The 15,978-nt window shown below is 54.8% G+C and overlaps 3 protein-coding genes across 5 annotated transcripts; 1 reads left to right on the forward strand and 2 right to left on the reverse strand.

Annotated features, from left to right (window-relative positions):
• The first annotated feature begins 608 nt into the window (after positions 1–608).
• Positions 609–8,035, forward strand: FOXO4 (forkhead box O4). 2 transcript variants are annotated; one of them, XM_025855176.2, is made up of 3 exons: positions 611–1,544; positions 5,115–6,174; positions 6,532–8,035. In XM_025855176.2, the coding sequence occupies exons 1-3, from the start codon at positions 1,083–1,085 to the stop codon at positions 6,537–6,539; spliced, it is 1,530 nt and encodes a 509-aa protein (XP_025710961.1). In that variant the 5' UTR covers positions 611–1,082; the 3' UTR covers positions 6,540–8,035. The 2 variants fall into 2 exon arrangements, with proteins under 2 accessions (XP_073741988.1, XP_025710961.1); XM_073885887.1 differs by lacking the exon at positions 6,532–8,035 and having other exon boundaries at positions 609–1,544; positions 5,115–6,215.
• Positions 8,036–8,388: 353 nt separating this feature from the next.
• On the reverse strand, positions 8,389–10,427 carry CUNHXorf65 (chromosome unknown CXorf65 homolog). Its single transcript, XM_073885888.1, is given in 6 exon segments — positions 8,389–8,629; positions 8,855–8,961; positions 9,430–9,498; positions 9,808–9,942; positions 10,144–10,230; positions 10,357–10,427. Coding segments are annotated over 6 exon segments (525 nt in total). The 5' UTR covers positions 10,382–10,427; the 3' UTR covers positions 8,389–8,527.
• A 904-nt stretch (positions 10,428–11,331) lies between these two features.
• IL2RG (interleukin 2 receptor subunit gamma) lies at positions 11,332–15,073 on the reverse strand. 2 transcript variants are annotated; one of them, XM_025893089.2, is made up of 8 exons: positions 14,918–15,073; positions 14,543–14,696; positions 14,160–14,344; positions 13,785–13,924; positions 13,203–13,365; positions 12,551–12,647; positions 12,216–12,285; positions 11,332–11,865 (listed from the first exon to the last, which is right to left on the reverse strand). In XM_025893089.2, the coding sequence occupies exons 1-8, from the start codon at positions 15,030–15,032 to the stop codon at positions 11,665–11,667; spliced, it is 1,125 nt and encodes a 374-aa protein (XP_025748874.1). In that variant the 5' UTR covers positions 15,033–15,073; the 3' UTR covers positions 11,332–11,664. The 2 variants fall into 2 exon arrangements, with proteins under 2 accessions (XP_025748874.1, XP_025748790.1); XM_025893005.2 differs by having other exon boundaries at positions 14,894–15,073.
• Between the last annotated feature and the right edge of the window lie 905 nt (positions 15,074–15,978).

Below are 15,978 nucleotides of genomic sequence, written 5' to 3' on the forward strand. Positions count from 1 at the left end.
CCGAACCTGCATACAGCCTATTTTCTAGTCCGTTCTCGGCTTCTTGCCTCTCGGTTTTCTGCTTCTTGTAAGAGACCGCATTTTTCCCTACTGCCCGCCGTTCACGGAAAGACGGAGAAAGGTCTAGCGCCTCTCAACACGGTCACCGAGGCGACCCGGAGTCACACGGGAGGAGGTGGGAAAGGGGGGGGAAGGAGGAAAATGACTTTTAAAGAAAAGAAAAAGTCCGCGACGACCTCTAATAAATAAAGTTCCACCTCCCTATATCCTGCCACGCCGCTCTCCAGCCGCCCTTATCGGGCTCCTGGCCGCGAAGTAGGACGGGAAATGTAGTCCCCTAAGGCGGACCAGGGTGGCACGACTGAAGAACTCGGTTTCCCAACTGGCTCTCCAGGCGCGTGCGCAGATGGCTGCCCCGGCGAGTGGTAAACAGAGACGTCAGGCGGGGGCTGCTGCTCGGAGCAAAACAAAAAGGGAACCCGGGGGGGGGGGGGGGGGGGGGGCCGATAGGGGAATTGGTGCGGGAATAAGGGAGGCTGGGGCCGCGGGGCCGCGGGGCCTATTAAGAGTGGAGTGCAGGGAAGAGGCGGGGGGAGGGGCAGCTAGGGGAGGGGCAAGTGACGCGGGGGAGCGGGGCGTGGGGGAGGGCAGTGATCCGGGTGGAGGAAATTTGGGAGGAGTGTCCGGGGGGCAGCAACTTAAAAGGGGGAGGGAACTGCGGCTAAGGAGACGTTCGGTGATGGGAGCGCAATGTATGAGGGGATACCGTGCCTCAGGTTTAAAAGAGCAGGAAGCTGAGTGAGAGGTTGGAGAAAAAGTGTCTTCGCTAGGCGGAGGTTACAGGTGGTGTCTCGGAAAGAGCTCCGAGGCTGTCCGCTTGTAGTCGAGAAGAGGATCAGAGAACTGTGTGGAAGGGACAGCCTGGGGGCTAGCGTCCTGGGGCGAGGGGGAAGTTCGCGACTTTCTGAGGACTGGCAGGAATGTGCCTCCTGGCCCTCGGTGCTTCCCCCCTGGGGGGAGGCATCGCGAGGGACGGTGGCAGGCTCCTCTGAAAGCTGAGCGGCGGAGGTCCAACTCCACGTATGGATCCAAGGAATGAGAATTCAGCCACAGAGGCTGCCGCGATCATAGACCTCGATCCCGACTTCGAACCCCAGAGCCGTCCCCGCTCCTGCACCTGGCCCCTTCCCCGACCAGAGCTCGCTACTGAGCCGTCTGAGCCGCCCGAGCCGCCCGAGGTGGAGCCAGGTCTGGGAGAGAAGGTACACACGGAGGGGCACTCAGAGCCGACCCTGTTGCCCTCCCAGCTCCCAGAGCCGGCAGGGGGCCCCCAGCCCGGGATCCTGGGGGCTGTAACAGGTCCTCGGAAGGGAGGCTCCCGCCGGAATGCCTGGGGAAATCAGTCATATGCAGAACTCATCAGCCAGGCCATTGAAAGCGCCCCCGAGAAGCGACTGACACTCGCCCAGATCTATGAGTGGATGGTCCGCACTGTGCCCTACTTCAAGGACAAGGGTGACAGCAACAGCTCAGCAGGATGGAAGGTAACTATGACCCCCTTACCTCTGTCCCAATACCATCTGCCCCTTGGGCCCCCTAGCCTCCTTACTGCCGTTCTCGGGCCACCTTTTATGCCCCTACCCCAGAGATCCACCTTCAAATCATCAATTACACAAACATTTACTTAGGACATAGTATATGCCACTGCTCAGTGCTTGATGCTGGAGGATCGCAGATGAATAAGACACTGTCCTTGCCTTGGAGAAAATTGAATTCTCTGCTCACTGCTCAACACTCCCAGCACTTTGGCTTGAGCTGCCCCAGACACTTATTTCCACAGAGAAGTCTTTATCCTATGTACAGCAGGAACTGTGTGGATTCCCCACATGAACCTAGCCTTCCTTCCTCCCCCACCTCCCACCCCAACACCTTTTCTCCCATTCCTGTGGGATTACTTGGATTCCCCACTTGCCTCTCAATACCTCAGGGTAGAGGTACTGTGCTAGAACGGCTCTACCCAAGAAGAGGGGGTAGAGTGGCAGAGGTGAGAAAAGGTGATATTCCTGGGGTAAAGTAGCTGCTCTTATGGACCAGGAGGAAAAAAAGGGCCATGAGCTGCTACCTGCCTCAGTTTACCCTGTAGTGCTAGGAAACTCTCCCTAGCAAGGGGCTATCTAAGTCTGGGGTGGCAGGGGCCAGGGGAGAGTTTTCATTTACTGTTGAGGAATAATAGTTATGAAAAAAAGAGCTAGGGATCTGACTTTGGAGCACAAGGTTGGGAGTTCCCTTTGCCTTCCATGAAGAAACTGGGAAGAAAGATCTTGCTAGATGCTCTGAAAACTTGTCCTGAGGAATATGGGACTCTAATCACAAAATGGGGAGCTTCAGCCCCTTGGCATCTTGCACCCCCGTGGGTGGTGAGATCAGCGTACAAGGAAGCAGAGAGGGTTGAATGAGCAGAGGGTCCTCCCCTAGGTCTAGGAGATCGAGTGATCAGATCTGCAGTATCCCCAGGAGCTGGGCCGGACCGAAAACAGGACAGCTGACTGAGACCCTTGGCACTATTTCTGGGTAGACTGCCACGCCACAGTCTCAGCTCATAAAGAGCTCCCCTCCTTGGACCCAGCCTACACAGCTGTTTTTTTCTTTTGCCTTAGGTTCATTTTCCAGGGTAGAAGAAATAATCGTGAGTTGTTAGTTATGCAGTGGGAGTGTAGTCCCTCCTTATAATTTACACTTATTTGCGGAGTTTTTGTCTACAAAGTAGTTTTTAAGTTTTGTTTTGTTTTGTTTTATTAATCGTCACAGCAATTGTGAGACTTCACATTTTACGTGTTGGGAAACTAAGGTACAGAAAGGACAGGAAGCTCTCCTGGTATCTGTAGAGCAAGGACCTGAACTCAGGTCTACCTAGAAATCATATCCTCTTTCTGCTAGTCCATGCTGCCAAATTCTCTTCACTTGAATGATGGCGAAGCCAAATCAAGCTAAGCTTAGGGCCTCCCAGCCTCTCATCCCCCATCCCCACCCCCGCCCCACTCCAAGGGGTAAGCCTTGGGGGGCCCTGAACTGGCTCCTCTGGTGGTGGGCCAGAAGTACTCCCACCCCACCAGGGGGTGGCACTCACTAAGAACAAGAAAGTTTTGTTTTAGGTGGCTTGGGGGGACAATTAGGAGTCACCCCCCCCCCGGCTTCCAACAGGTAGGCATTATAGGCTTCTAGGGAGCTGACCTCTCCAGGTAGGACGTTGTACTATGTACTAGTTCTGAAGTCTAAAGAAGAGGGGTTAACCAAATGGGCCCCTTGGGGTATTGAGTGTAGAGAGAGGAATGGAGCTTCTCAGTAGAGCCAGAGCTGACGGATGAACGGGGGTGGGGGGGTGGGGGGGTGGGAATCTCAGTGCCAGAAGTCACGGGGGCGCTCCGTTACTGAGGTTGGACAGTTACTGTCTAGATGGACAAGTTTCCATTCCCTTCAAGGAACGAGGAGTACCAATGCAGCCAGGGTAGTAGCCGTTACTGAAGGGTCCCAGGGAGACAAGGAATTCTCTGGCTAAAGAACTCTGGAGCAAGCTACTTGAGCATCTTTCCCCAGGCAGAGGGTCTCCTTATCTGGAGCACCAGTCAGAGCCTCAGCCAAGTAGTTCCGAGCCTTCCTGGGCTCCTCCCAAGTTTCTAAACACCAAAGAGCTCCTTGTGGGAGGTCAAATGCCCCTAAGGTTGGAGATCTTAGGCACAAATTCCTGAGGGGAAGTAGGGGAAAGGAGGTAGGACAGGGAAGGGATGTGGGGGGGGGACGACACAAAAGGATGGTGTAACTAGCCTGGGGCAACCAGTAGAAAGAAGCTGCTCTGGGGGCTCAAGAAGCTGCCAATCTCAGCTCCTTGGGCCCCTGGGAAAAAACTTATCTCTAGCGGAATATCAGCAATGAGGGAGGAAGGGAGAACAGAGGGAGGGAAGGAGGAAGGGAGGGAGGACACGGAGCTTCCAATACCCAAGGCGCTTCAAAGCTGATAGAGCCTCAAGGGCAGGCTCACTATTGTCACCCCAGGGCCACTCACCAATAAGGCGACAAAGTACTGATTATGTCCTGGGAGCTTGGCACTCCGAGGGGGCGCCGTTGAGGGCTGCCTGACTGGACAACACGATCTGTGCCATGGGCGCTTATACTCGATGAGACTAATTACGTGAAATTGTAAATAATACAATATAGATTGGGTCAGATTGTGTGGAACAGATTAAAAATACCATATGAGAGATTTGGCCGCAGAAGTCAGGCAACCGCTTAATAGAAGGGAGGGAACTTACGCTTGGTCTTGAGGAACTAGCAGAATTTACAGAAGGGAGACCCTTCCTAGGACGAGGAGGGAGGGAGAAAGGAACGTGCCTTGTGTATCTGAGGCACAGCGAGGCGCCTGGCCTGAATGTAGTTGAGCGTGTCTGCCCAAGGACTGGGAGGAATCAGGAAAAAAAAAAAGAGAGAGAGATCTTCAAATCCTCCGGAGAGCTGGGGCTCAAATGCCCCATGCGGAGTAGAGTGCTCTCTCTGCTGAGGTTCCAGCCCCTCAGCCTAGTCAGAGAACTGGCTCAAGACAGGGTGGGCCAGTCTTGGGCTGGCGTCATACCACTGTCCCGTAAACTCCACCCAAGCCTACACTCAAGGAAAGAGGCTGGAGCCATGGAATTCTTTCCCACCTAATCCTAGTTCTTGTGGAATCAGGAGTGTGTCTCCCCAATAAATGCCCACCAGCCCCAGACAGCCCCCCAGAGACCTGGGAGGAGTGCAGTGCTGTGAGCTTTTCCAGAACGGGCCCAGTGCCCTCGGCAGTAGGTTGTTACTCGGCTTGTGTCCTGGGCCCTTGTGCAGAGACGTCTGGAGCAGCAGAGGCTGAGCATCTCGTCTTTGGGTGGGAACTGTGTATGGTCTTCCCCCCCACACCCCGCTCCACTCCCCACCCCTACCTTTGCCTGTTACCCCCCCCCGGGGGGTTGATAGCTCTGGGTTTCTAGGAATGCCCCTGCTCTGTCCCAGCGTCCTTCGAGGTGGGGCTGCTGGCCACTGGCCTCCCCTGCACGGAGCTCATGCCCCTTTCCCACTGCCTCTGCCCCCTCCAGAACTCCATCCGCCACAACCTGTCCCTGCACAGCAAGTTCATCAAGGTTCACAACGAGGCTACCGGCAAGAGCTCTTGGTGGATGCTGAATCCTGAAGGAGGCAAGAGTGGCAAGGCTCCCCGCCGCCGGGCAGCCTCCATGGATAGCAGCAGCAAGCTGCTTCGGGGCCGCAGCAAGGCCCCCAAGAAGAAACCTGCCGTGCTGCCGGCTCCACCCGAAGGCGCCACTCCAACGAGCCCGGTGGGCCACTTTCCCAAGTGGCCAGGCAGCCCTTGCTCGCGAAACCGCGAAGAGGCCGATGTGTGGACCACGTTCCGTCCACGAAGCAGTTCTAACGCCAGCACCATCAGCACTCGGCACTCCCCCATGAGGCCAGAGTCTGAGGTGCTGGCCGAGGAAGAGATGCCAGCCTCAGTCAGCAGCTATGCAGGGGGTGTCCCTCCCACCCTAAATGAAGATCTCGAGCTGTTAGATGGGCTCAATCTCACCTCGTCCCATTCCCTGCTCTCTCGGAGTAGTCTCTCTGGCTTCTCTTTGCAGCATCCTGGGGTCCCGGGTCCCTTACACACCTACAGCACCTCCCTCTTCAGCTCAGCAGAGGGGTCCCTGGCAGCAGGAGAAGGGTGCTTTGCTAGCCCCCAGTCTCTGGAGGCCCTGCTCACCTCTGATACGCCACCACCCCCTGCCGATGTGCTCATGACCCAGGTAGACCCCATTCTGTCCCAGGCTCCAACACTTCTGTTGCTGGGGGGGCTACCTTCCTCCAGCAAGCTAGCCACAGGAGTCGGCCTCTGTCCCAAGCCGCTAGAGGCCCCGGGCCCCAGCAGTCTGGTCCCCACCCTTTCTATGATAGCACCACCTCCAGTCATGGCAGGGGCTCCCATCCCCAAGCCCCTGGGGGCTCCTGTGCTCACACCTGGTACTGAAGCTGCAAGCCAAGACCGAATGCCTCAGGATCTGGATCTTGACATGTATATGGAGAACCTGGAGTGTGACGTGGATAACATCATCAGCGACCTCATGGATGGGGGCGAGGGACTGGACTTCAACTTCGAGCCAGGTAGGACACCTCTTCATCCACGGTAGCATCTCACAACTTACAGCCACTCCTAGGTGCCCAGCTGGTGCCATGATCTGAGCAAGAGGGAGCTTTAGAACTGGAGGCCAGGGAGGAGGGCGGTGGCTGGAGCCCCTGGGGAATGGGAAGGAGGGTGTCGTATTAGAGGGGCGTAGCTCCCCGATGGGACCTCCAGGCCCCTCAGCAGTGCCCGCCCCTAGCAGCAGCACAGGCAAGGTAGGGGGAAGGGCTGTCTCTGTTTTTTGTGGGGGTTTTTTTGGGGGGGTGGACCTTAATGGTGGAAAGTTGTCATGCCCCAGATGAGCCTCTTACTTTGTCTTCCATTTCTTCTTCCCACAGATCCCTGAGCCATGGCTGGAAGCTTTGTCCCCTGCTTCAGCTGTGGAGCCAGGCCTGCCCATATCCACTCTTTACCCTTGACCCCTCCCTGGGAATTCAGGACCCTGCTTTAGAGCTAGGGTGGGGTCTGCTCACACGGGGGCTTTGAGGAATTTCTAAAGATAAAGCTGCCCCATATGGGAACTGTGGAGGGAGGGAGGGAAAGGGGTGGGGGGAAAGGGAAAGGGTTTCTTCTCACTGTGCCAATTAGGGGGTGAGGCCCCCTCTTGGGAGCCATCCTTGGCTCCCTCCATTCCCGCCCCCTGGGTTTCAGAGCAGGGGTGGGCAATGCTGTTGGAAATGTGAAGTCACCAGTGGCCTTACCCCTGCCTTTGGGAGCAGGATCTTTTGTAGTCTTACCTGAGCTGGTCCAGGCTAGCTTGAGCCTGGGATTTTTATGCAGTGGCCCCCTAGGCCAGTGGGGTGGGGTGGGTAGGGTGGGGTAGTAGGGACCTGGAAGGGCCAAGGTCTGAGCACTGGAGGGGCTCACCAGGCCAAATCACCCTTGGAAGGCTGCAGATAACAGAAAGGCTTTTTATAAACTTTTAAAGAGATATAAACACAAATATAGAGATTTTTAACAGTGGCAAGGTGCTAGTGATGGGGAGAATGCTTTTTTTTTTTCTTTCTGAAGGCTTTGTCATAGTGACTTGATGCAAACACTACAGACATTACTTGGGGAAACATGGGGGGGGGGAGAGAGAGAGCGAGCTCCAGGCCGCCAGAGAGCAGGGGGCAGGGGAGCAGCAGTGGAGAGTTGTACTGGGCAAGGGGGAAAGCTCTGCCGTGGAGATGTCTGGAACAAGGTCTGCGCCGACCTAGCTTAGAGTTTCCCTATGGAAAAAGCTAAGCCAGGCCCCGTGGTTCACCTTGTGTCTGGGAGTGTGTGGTGTTGGGGGTGCAGCCACACTCTCGCATGACCCACTGCGGGTTAGCGCTATGGTGGGAGAGTGCACTGAAGGCCTGGAATTAGCTTGTGGCCTGCAAAGGGGTGGGAGGGGGTGGGGGAGAAGAGGAGGGAAGGATTTAGGGTGGTAAAGTTAGGCACAGAGACCTCCCTGTTCCAGGCCCCTGACAGCTGTCCCTGCCCTTCTTCCCCTTGCCTGACTACAGGGGTTATGTGGAAGTGTGTGTGGTGGCAAGCAGGGGGGGAGGGGTGGAACAGGGCAGGGGGAGCTGGGGAGCTTGGCCGAGGGTCTGGGAAACAAGCGGGGATGGAGGGGAATGTGGATCAGGTTTACTAGCACCTGCCAGGGTGGCCATCTGGGGCTCCTTCCCCACCCCAGCCCCCAGAGCAGCCCCTCCCCCAGTCCCCTTTGCATTGTCCCCTCCCCCGCCCCTGCTGTGGGTTCCCATCATTTCCTGTGTCAGCGCCTGGCCTACCCAGATTGTATCATGTGCTAGATTGGAGTGGGGAAGTGTGTCAAATCAATAAATGAATAAATTCAATAAATGCCTATAACCAGCTCTGGTTTCTGCCGCCTTGCTGCTCCCCTCAGATAAGGGGTGGGGGAGGCAGAGGACTGGCAGGAGGGACTACTCCGAGGCGGAGGAGAGGTGGGGGGCTGGGGGAATTTCAGCAGAGGGAGTTGGTGGATCATCGTGGTGGGGGGGAGGGAAGATGCCCATCCTTCACGGAACCCCAGCAGTAGTGGGCGGGCTGTGATAGGCCTCTCAAGGGGAGGTAGTCTGGTTGGAGAGGACCCCACCCCCTACTCTGTCCCTCAAAGGCTCTTTGTACCAGACTTCACAGTCTTGCCTCACTCCCACCCATGCGCTCACCCCAGCCCTCTCCTGCCACTCCTACCCACCCTCAGAGCCTCCATGGTGCCCAGGGCACACTTAGGCCTTGGTGCAGATATTGGGAGAAGGAGTCTTTCTTGAAGAAGGGACCTCACGTTGAATTCCAGTAATTTCATACCTCGTATTACTGCTCTCACCTGGGCACTTTATTTAGTTAGCAATGTTTATCTCTTCTACTGAGAAAGTCCGCTCTGGTCCTAAAGATCGGACCCCTGCGAGTGGACCCCTCTTCATCTGATCGTCCCATTGATTTGGACTGGAAAAGGAAAGGATCCATAAGTAGATAAAGAGGCCCCTGCAGGGAAGCTTTCTACAAACTAGGGCCCGTGGCAGGCCAAGAGAGGTTGGAGGGAGGTCTTGGGCATGGATATTGGATTTGGAAAGGAAATTCATCCCGGGGGTGGGGGACAGGGGGCAGGAGCCTCGGGTTGGGTGGTAGGAAAGGGGGGTGCAGGGACAGACTACATTTGGGGAGTCTTACTGGGAGGTTCACAGAGGATTCAATTGGAATGACTTTCTTGGCTTCTGGGCTTCTAAGCAATCTCACTTGGCTCCTCTCCAGAAGGTCACATTGTGTGCACAAGGTGTCTGAGAACTAGGAAAAGGCACCCCTACCCCGACCTCTGAGGATCAGAGACCTTTACCTACCCACCCCATCCGTCCCATCATTCCAGCAATCACTTGGAATAACTGGGCCCAAAGCTAGGCTGAGGAGTGATCTGAAGGTGCCTAAGTTTTGCTCTTTTCGGTGGGAATTGGGACACCGAGACTCCAAGAGAAAAGGATAAAGGGAAAGATGGGAACGATGGGGTGGTGATAGGGAGATTATATCAAGACAGTGCCCGAGAAATGGGGGTGAGGAGTAGGAGTGAGTGACACACACCACTCCAGCCGGTTTGAGTGAAACACCCATCCTAAAGTGGACCTAGGCCGTAGTCCCCTTTTCCTAGGATCCTGCCTCATTCCACAATTCTCACTCCATATAGAGAATGTACTCTATCACCCGGCTATGTACAGTCCTCTCCATGTTCCTCCTTCCTCCATCGCGCTCCTTACCAATTAGCTCGGGTTCTGGATTCTTCAGGAGAGGCACAAAAGCTCTGTGGGCATTCTCCAGTCAGGTTCCTGTGAACACAGCAGTGTGCTCTCTCCAGCCCCTGTCACCCCGTCTCCCCCCTTCCAAAGCCCAAGATTTCAGGAACCTAACCCCCAATGCTACTGTGAGCTGATATTCCTGATTTCGTCCCCCTCAGGTCCAACCCTAGGATCAGGTGGGGGGAGCATAATATGCATAAACCTACCCTATTGTTGTAGAGGCGGTGCCCTTTCTTAGGCTGACTGGAGATGGTCAATTTGGACCTGGTTGAGGGTCAAGGTTCACAATCCATTTTGAGGGCCCTGCCCTATCTTTCAGGAATGCTCCCAAGCCTCTACCTGGTGCTCCAGGCTCCACCTTACAAATACAGTAGGTGTTTCGAGCAGTAAGGAATTTGCTGGCATAGTCTCCAGGGGTCTTCGTCAGGAAAAGCAACTTCGTTGTCCCCGTTTCGTCACACACATCGATGGTGTCTGGAGGGAGGCCAGGGGTTATTGGGGCAGCTAAGGAAGGAGAGTGGGAGCAAAAGGGGCAGTGATCCTATCCTGAAGGGATTGGAGGAAGCTGTTGGATTCAAAGAGCTCTCTTCTTGCCTGTCAGAGGGCTTGGAGTCTCGAAATGACCCCGCGGACTTCCAACCCTTGGCCTTTACTCCCCTCCCCCTAACTCCTCACCTGTTTTAGGCAACCCTACTTTATTGCGGGTGTAATGCGGCAACAGAAGGACAGAGCAATTGGTATTGACCAGAAACTGGTGATTATCTGAGAAGACATGGGATGGGGCATGTGGCCCTTCTGTAGGTATACCATCCCTGTGACCACCCCCCCCCACTGCCCTCAAACCTCCCCAGCCCTACATACAGACTCCTGTTCTGTGATGCCCCTCACCTCCATGTTTGATGAAAATGAACATGCTCTCAAGATCTTCTCACTCTTCAGATGAAGGCCTGATGAGTCATTCGGAAGGAGAATGTTCTAGAGGTCCGGGGCGGGGGGGGGGGGAGCACAAGTGGGCCCATAGGATTGGGGGTCTGGAGAGGTCAGCGGATCGCATAGGCTGAAGAGGCCCAGACAGGGCAGATGGGAGAGAGCTACCAGCAGTGGATAGCCAACATCCCTAGGGGTGGGGCCTGAAGCTGAGGTTGAGGGATTATGAGGTCAGAAGTGGTATATGCAGCAGAAGGTGGAGTATGGATAAGGAGAGAAGAACCCGGGTGGGAGTCTGTGAAAGATTTGCTGGGGATGGGGGCAACACGGTAAATCTAATTCTAAAATGCATCCTGTGGGGCGCCTGCGTGGCTCAGTGGGTTAAGCCTCTGGCTCTTGGTTTTGGCTCAGGTCGTGATTTCAGGGTCCTGGGATTGATCCCTGCACGTCGGGCTCCTCCACGTTAAGTGCAGAGTCTGCTTGTCCTCTCCCTCTGCTCCTCCCCGCCCAATAAATAAATAAAATCTTGTAAAAAATAAAATAAGGGGCACAGGGGTGGCTCAGTCAGTTGGGGGTCTGCCTTCGGCTGGGTCCTAATTCCGGGGGCCTGGGATCAAGCCCCGCGTCAGGCTCCCTGCTCAGCAGGGACCCTGCTTCTCCCTCTCCCTCTGCCATTCCCCCTGCTTGTGCTCTCTATCTCTCTGTCAAATAAATAAATAAAATCTTTAAAAAAAATAAAATAAAATGCATGCTGGTAGGAGTGCAGGGCACCTAGAGAAAAGCCAAGTTTCTCGAACGCTGCTCTTCTCTAGTTAATTTGTGGTACTACTCCTTGCACATCATGAGTCTACTACTCCTTTTTCCTCCTGTCAGCACCATGCCTCGCACCCTCCTTGCACCCCACATTTCCCTTGCTCCCCGCCCCAACAACAGACATTCTTGATGATCATCAACAGAAGCTTTATTTCTCATTGCTTGGAGCATAATTGAAGGATAGACGGAAGGAGGGAGGGAAGGACGGAGGGACTGCGGGAGAAGGAATCCTGCGAGGAGGAAGAGGGGCTGGATCTGGGAAGATGAGCCGCGTGCTCAGGGCAAAGGGGCAATTGGACGATAGCAGATATTGAAGGGGGGGGGCGGGGAGGGGGAGGGAAGTTACAGGGGGCATAAAATTCAGAATCAGCCACAGGGGGGCGAGGTGAGCATGGGACCCAGGCTGGGTAGAGGGGAAGTTAGTTCAACTTAGGAATACAGGGCTCTGGGATTCTGTCAGGGTATCAGGGCTCCAGTTTCAGGTTTCAGGGTGTAGCATGGGGGAGCCCAGTAGGGGCTATGCTGGCTGCAGGGGGAGCCCCCAGGCCCCTCCCCTGGAGCCCCTCCTTTTGGGGGAATCTCACTGACGTGGCAGAGCCATTCACTGTAGTCTGGCTGCAAACTCTCGGCCAGGCCCTTAGACACTCCGCTCCAGGCCTAAAGACAGATATCTCCAGGTCAGGGGTCAATTAGGCGCAGGGAGTAAAAGACCCGGGCTCTGTACCAAGGGAGCTCTTACAAGGTCTGCAGTGCCTGTGATTACAGAAGGGACACACAGACTCCCGGGGCCCCCCATACCGCTGTTGCCATCTGCCCCACCCGATCTATATAATCAGTTCTTCAGTGTGTCACTCTCCATCTAGCCCAACCTCCCACTGGCCAGCCACATCCTGACAGTTAGTGCAGGCCCCCTCCCCTTCCCCTCTGGCCCCCACACTCTGGCTGACTTTCGGGCAGAGGCAGTCAGTGGTCGACAAACTGCAGTCTGCCTGTGACAGTGTTCTCACCGAAAAGTTCCCGTGGTATTCGGTGACCAGTTCCTCGAGGTTCTTGAGGGTAGGAATGCGGGGCAACATCCTGAACGGAGGAGAAAGAGGGAGCAGGAGCATGTTGGTTACACTCGTCTAGTACCCTTCTCCCAGTTCTCCCAGTTCTCCCAGACGGAATGAAGGGATTCTGCGGTCTGTGTGCCTGCAGCTTCCTTCCGTCACCATGCCCCCTTTGAGTGATCCCTCGTTCCTTACTGTCCCGCTCTCTACTCCTGGAGACCCTGTGATAATCCTCCTCTACTATTTCTTCCCAGCCACCCCACTTCATTTTCCCAGGATATCTGAAATCTCACCGTTCCAGCCAGCAGTACACACAGATAAGGGTAATAATCAATCCCATGGAGCCAAGGGGGATAAGCACAGCTTCCCAAGCAAACAACAAAGGATTCTCTACAAAAAAAAAGAAGAAGAAGAAAGAGAAAGTGACCTAACATCTATAGTGCCCCAACTTTGGTGCCAGGCACCGTGCTAGACACTTCCCATACCCTTAATCCTCACAACTCCTGAGAGTGGCGGGGGGTGGGGGGGACAATCATTATCTCCATCTTACAGATGAGGAAACAGAATCAAAGAGGTTAGCGATGTGCCCGAGGTCAAAGAGGTGGGGAGTAAGCAGCAGAGCCAGTTTTAAAACCCTACATCGGTCTGGTTCCAAAGCTATCTTTGCCATGCAGGCTTTCCGGAAATGCTGTAGGGGAATCTTAAACATTCTATCTCCCCTCTGCCTCCTTCTCGACCACCCCCCCCGCCCACTCTAACAACATACTGACCTAACCCAACACAGAAAAACCCTGCAACCTGGGGGTTGAGGTTGAACAGTGAGGGGAGATGGGCCACCAAGTCTGGGGGACTTAGGGGTCGAGAGGTAGAGCAAAAGAGAGCAATGCTTGAAAGGGTTGGGGTGCCGGGCTCATGGGTCACGGTGAGGTCTTAGGCCCATTTTACCCTTGGAAGTATTGCTGCCCCAGTAGATAGGGCGGCTCCATTCACTCCAAAGCTGAGCGCTTCCACAGAGTGGGTTATAGCGGCTCCGGACACGGAACGTGTAGAATTTCTGCCCATCCACGCTCGGCAGAGAGAAGCTATTTCGGTGGTCCACTGATTGTTCCTTGGGGAGAAAGAGAGTGAGGGAGAGATGGGTGTCTAAAGAAGAAGGGAGAATTAAAACCGCGGCCCCTCCCCCCCATCATCCAGTCCTTCCCAGCTCTTCCCTCCTCTCTTGACCACTCAAGCCACCCTGCTCCCTTCACCGACTAGAATCTAATGCCTCCTCACCAGATCCCCTGGAAGGCTCCCTTTTGTTTACTTGGCTATCAGGTATTGGGAAGAGTACGGGTAGGGAAACGTTAATGGAAAGTCCACTGGTCATTATAGGCAAAGGAGCTGGATGAGGGGAGAGACAGAGCAGAGGAACCAGGAAGCAGAGAACAGGAGCTTGAGATCAGGCCCTCCTACTTGGCCGATTGAATCCTCCATCCCCATTTGCTTGGCCTTAGAGCTGCTACATTCATGACCCCGGTCACTCACAGTCCAGCTGCGGTCCCAGTCACTCCGGTACTGCACAAGGTGCTCCAAACAGTGGTCCAAGTGTCTGTTGCTCCAGCTCAGTTCTAGCTGCGATTCGCTCAGGTTTCGAAGGGTCAGGTTCTCCGGAGCCCAGGGGATCACTGGAGATATGTGTGTTTGTGTGTGTGTGTGTGTGTGTGTGTGTGTGTGGTCATTGCCCTGGCCTAGATGAATTAGGATCCTGAAGGTAGTGCCCCTAATCCCTCTGCCCCTCCCGATCCCGATCCCTCACCTCGTCCTTCCTGCCTAAGTACCCTCAAGGTGAAAGAACACCACTCCCTATACTCCAGTGCCCCACAATATATTCCAGGACTCTTGGCGCCCTTTTCAAATTACCCAGATTCTGCAGTTTTAGCATCTGTATGGACCGCCTCCTGGGCTCCCCCGGGTCCTGGAGCTGGACAACAAATGTTTCGTAGAGATGGATCTCCTCCTTTTGCAGCCAACAGCCCGCAGTGGTCTCTCTGGAGAATAGATAGTGGCCACACTCCTGGACTTTATCATCATTGGAGTTCTTGTACCTGGAGAAGGGTTGGGAGGAAGAGGAACGGAGGCATAAACTTGGGTACTACGGATACCACAGCCCAGCCCCATCTCCTCTGAACTGACTTACCCCATGAGAAGATGGTGGGGAGGCTCGGATGCTGGCTTACCCTCTTTCTTGGTCCAGCCCACCCCCCTCTTACTCCCTTGTGCTGTCCCCTCTTCCTTTTTCATACCAGTAGTGCAGAGTCAGGTTGGTGGGCTGGGGCTCAGAGCTGCTGTTCCAAGTGCAATTCATGTACTCAACATTGAACACAAAGCACTGGACCTCTGGGAGGGGCAGGGTGGGAACGCTGAGGGTCCCAGGGGGTGTAGCGGTCAGGGAGAAATCTAGGTTGGAGAGAAGACGAGGGGGGGAAGGGGAAGACCAGAAATGATGGTCAGAAGAAGCAGCGGCAGGGGGCAGAGAACCCTTCCCCTTTTCCTTCTCCACAGTACTCTTCAGTTCTGCCCGCATCCTTCCAATGCCCCGTGGCAGGTTCGAGATTTCTGTACGGCCCCTTCCCACAGGCTCCCCTCTCACCAACCCCCTTCAGTCCCACGTTTCCCACCAGCTGTGACGTCTTCATTCCCATTGGGCATGGGGACCGTCAAGTCCAGCCCCACCCCCAGCAGAGGCAGCTGCAGGAATAAGAGGGATCTGAGTGGCAAGGGTGGCTTCAACATGGCGCTTGCTCTTCGTTCCCTGGGTGTAGACTGTCAGGAACCTGGGCCCCTCACCCATTACCCCTCCCCACCCACGCATTTCCTTCTGTCATAGCTTCCGGTGGAAAGAACCTTAGAAGCCAGGGCTTTACAGAGGGTGTGGCAAATGTGTGCTATGACACAGGCTAAATCCTCCGGGAGATTAAGTGTTAATCTAATCTGTAGGTGTAATACCACCACTGTAAAGTGCTGTTAAGTGGAGACCGAGGCTGGGCACACGATACTGTCACAGACTCAAGAATCTTCAGGCCACCCGGATCCTGGGAAGAATCTGTTCGCCGCCACCACCACCAAAACTCCCAACCACCCACCTTCTCATCTAAGTCATTTTATCCTGTGGAGTGGAGGGTCTGGAACTCCCTCCCCATCCTGTGCTATGCTTCTTCCTGGGCTCAGTCACCCTGAAACCTCTGTCAAAGCCCTACTCTCTTGGGTGGAAAGTACAATCTTGACGCCTGTGGGCACACGTATAGCCATCTTCCTTCTGACCTAATCCAAACCAGAATATCCATCCACCCTTAGCTGCTGCCTGAGCTGGGTCCCTGTTGAGACAGGTTAGGAGGTCTGACTTAGAAGTAGATTCTGGAAAAGGAGGAACAACAATACTGGCTTCAAACTCCTCGTCTTCCCGTAAATCTGCTTCTCTTCCTGTGTTCCCTATCTCAGTTAATGTATCACCACCCTCTCAGTCACCCAGACTTGAAACCTCAAAGTCATCATCAATTCCTCCCTCTCTCTCATTCCTGAGAATCCAATCAGCTCTACGTCTGTGGTGTTTTCTCTCAGCAGTGTCCTCCTTTCCACGAGCACAGCCACTGTGCTAAATCAGCCTTTCATTCCCTCTAGTCATGATTATTCCTCGAACCCACTAACTGGCCTCCCTTTCTTTTTCTTTCTTACTTTCTTT

This window comes from Callorhinus ursinus, unplaced genomic scaffold, assembly GCF_003265705.2.
Source record: "Callorhinus ursinus isolate GAN/ISIS: 27379988/994484 unplaced genomic scaffold, GSC_fseal_2.0 scaffold66, whole genome shotgun sequence".
In the NCBI taxonomy this organism is placed as follows: Eukaryota; Metazoa; Chordata; class Mammalia; order Carnivora; family Otariidae; genus Callorhinus; species Callorhinus ursinus.

Excerpts from the sequence above, each read along its gene's own strand:
- FOXO4 (XM_073885887.1), top strand. The coding sequence starts at position 1,083 with ATGGATCCAAGGAATGAGAATTCAGCCACAGAGGCTGCCGCGATCATA. Across the intron at positions 1,545-5,114 it reads ACAGCTCAGCAGGATGGAAG|AACTCCATCCGCCACAACCT; the intron begins GTAACTATGACC and ends TGCCCCCTCCAG.
- IL2RG (XM_025893005.2), bottom strand. The coding sequence starts at position 15,032 with ATGTTGAAGCCACCCTTGCCACTCAGATCCCTCTTATTCCTGCAGCTG. Across the intron at positions 14,697-14,893 it reads GAAACGTGGGACTGAAGGGG|ATTTCTCCCTGACCGCTACA; the intron begins GTTGGTGAGAGG and ends TCTCCAACCTAG. Across the intron at positions 11,866-12,215 it reads AATACCACGGGAACTTTTCG|GCCTGGAGCGGAGTGTCTAA; the intron begins GTGAGAACACTG and ends ATCTGTCTTTAG.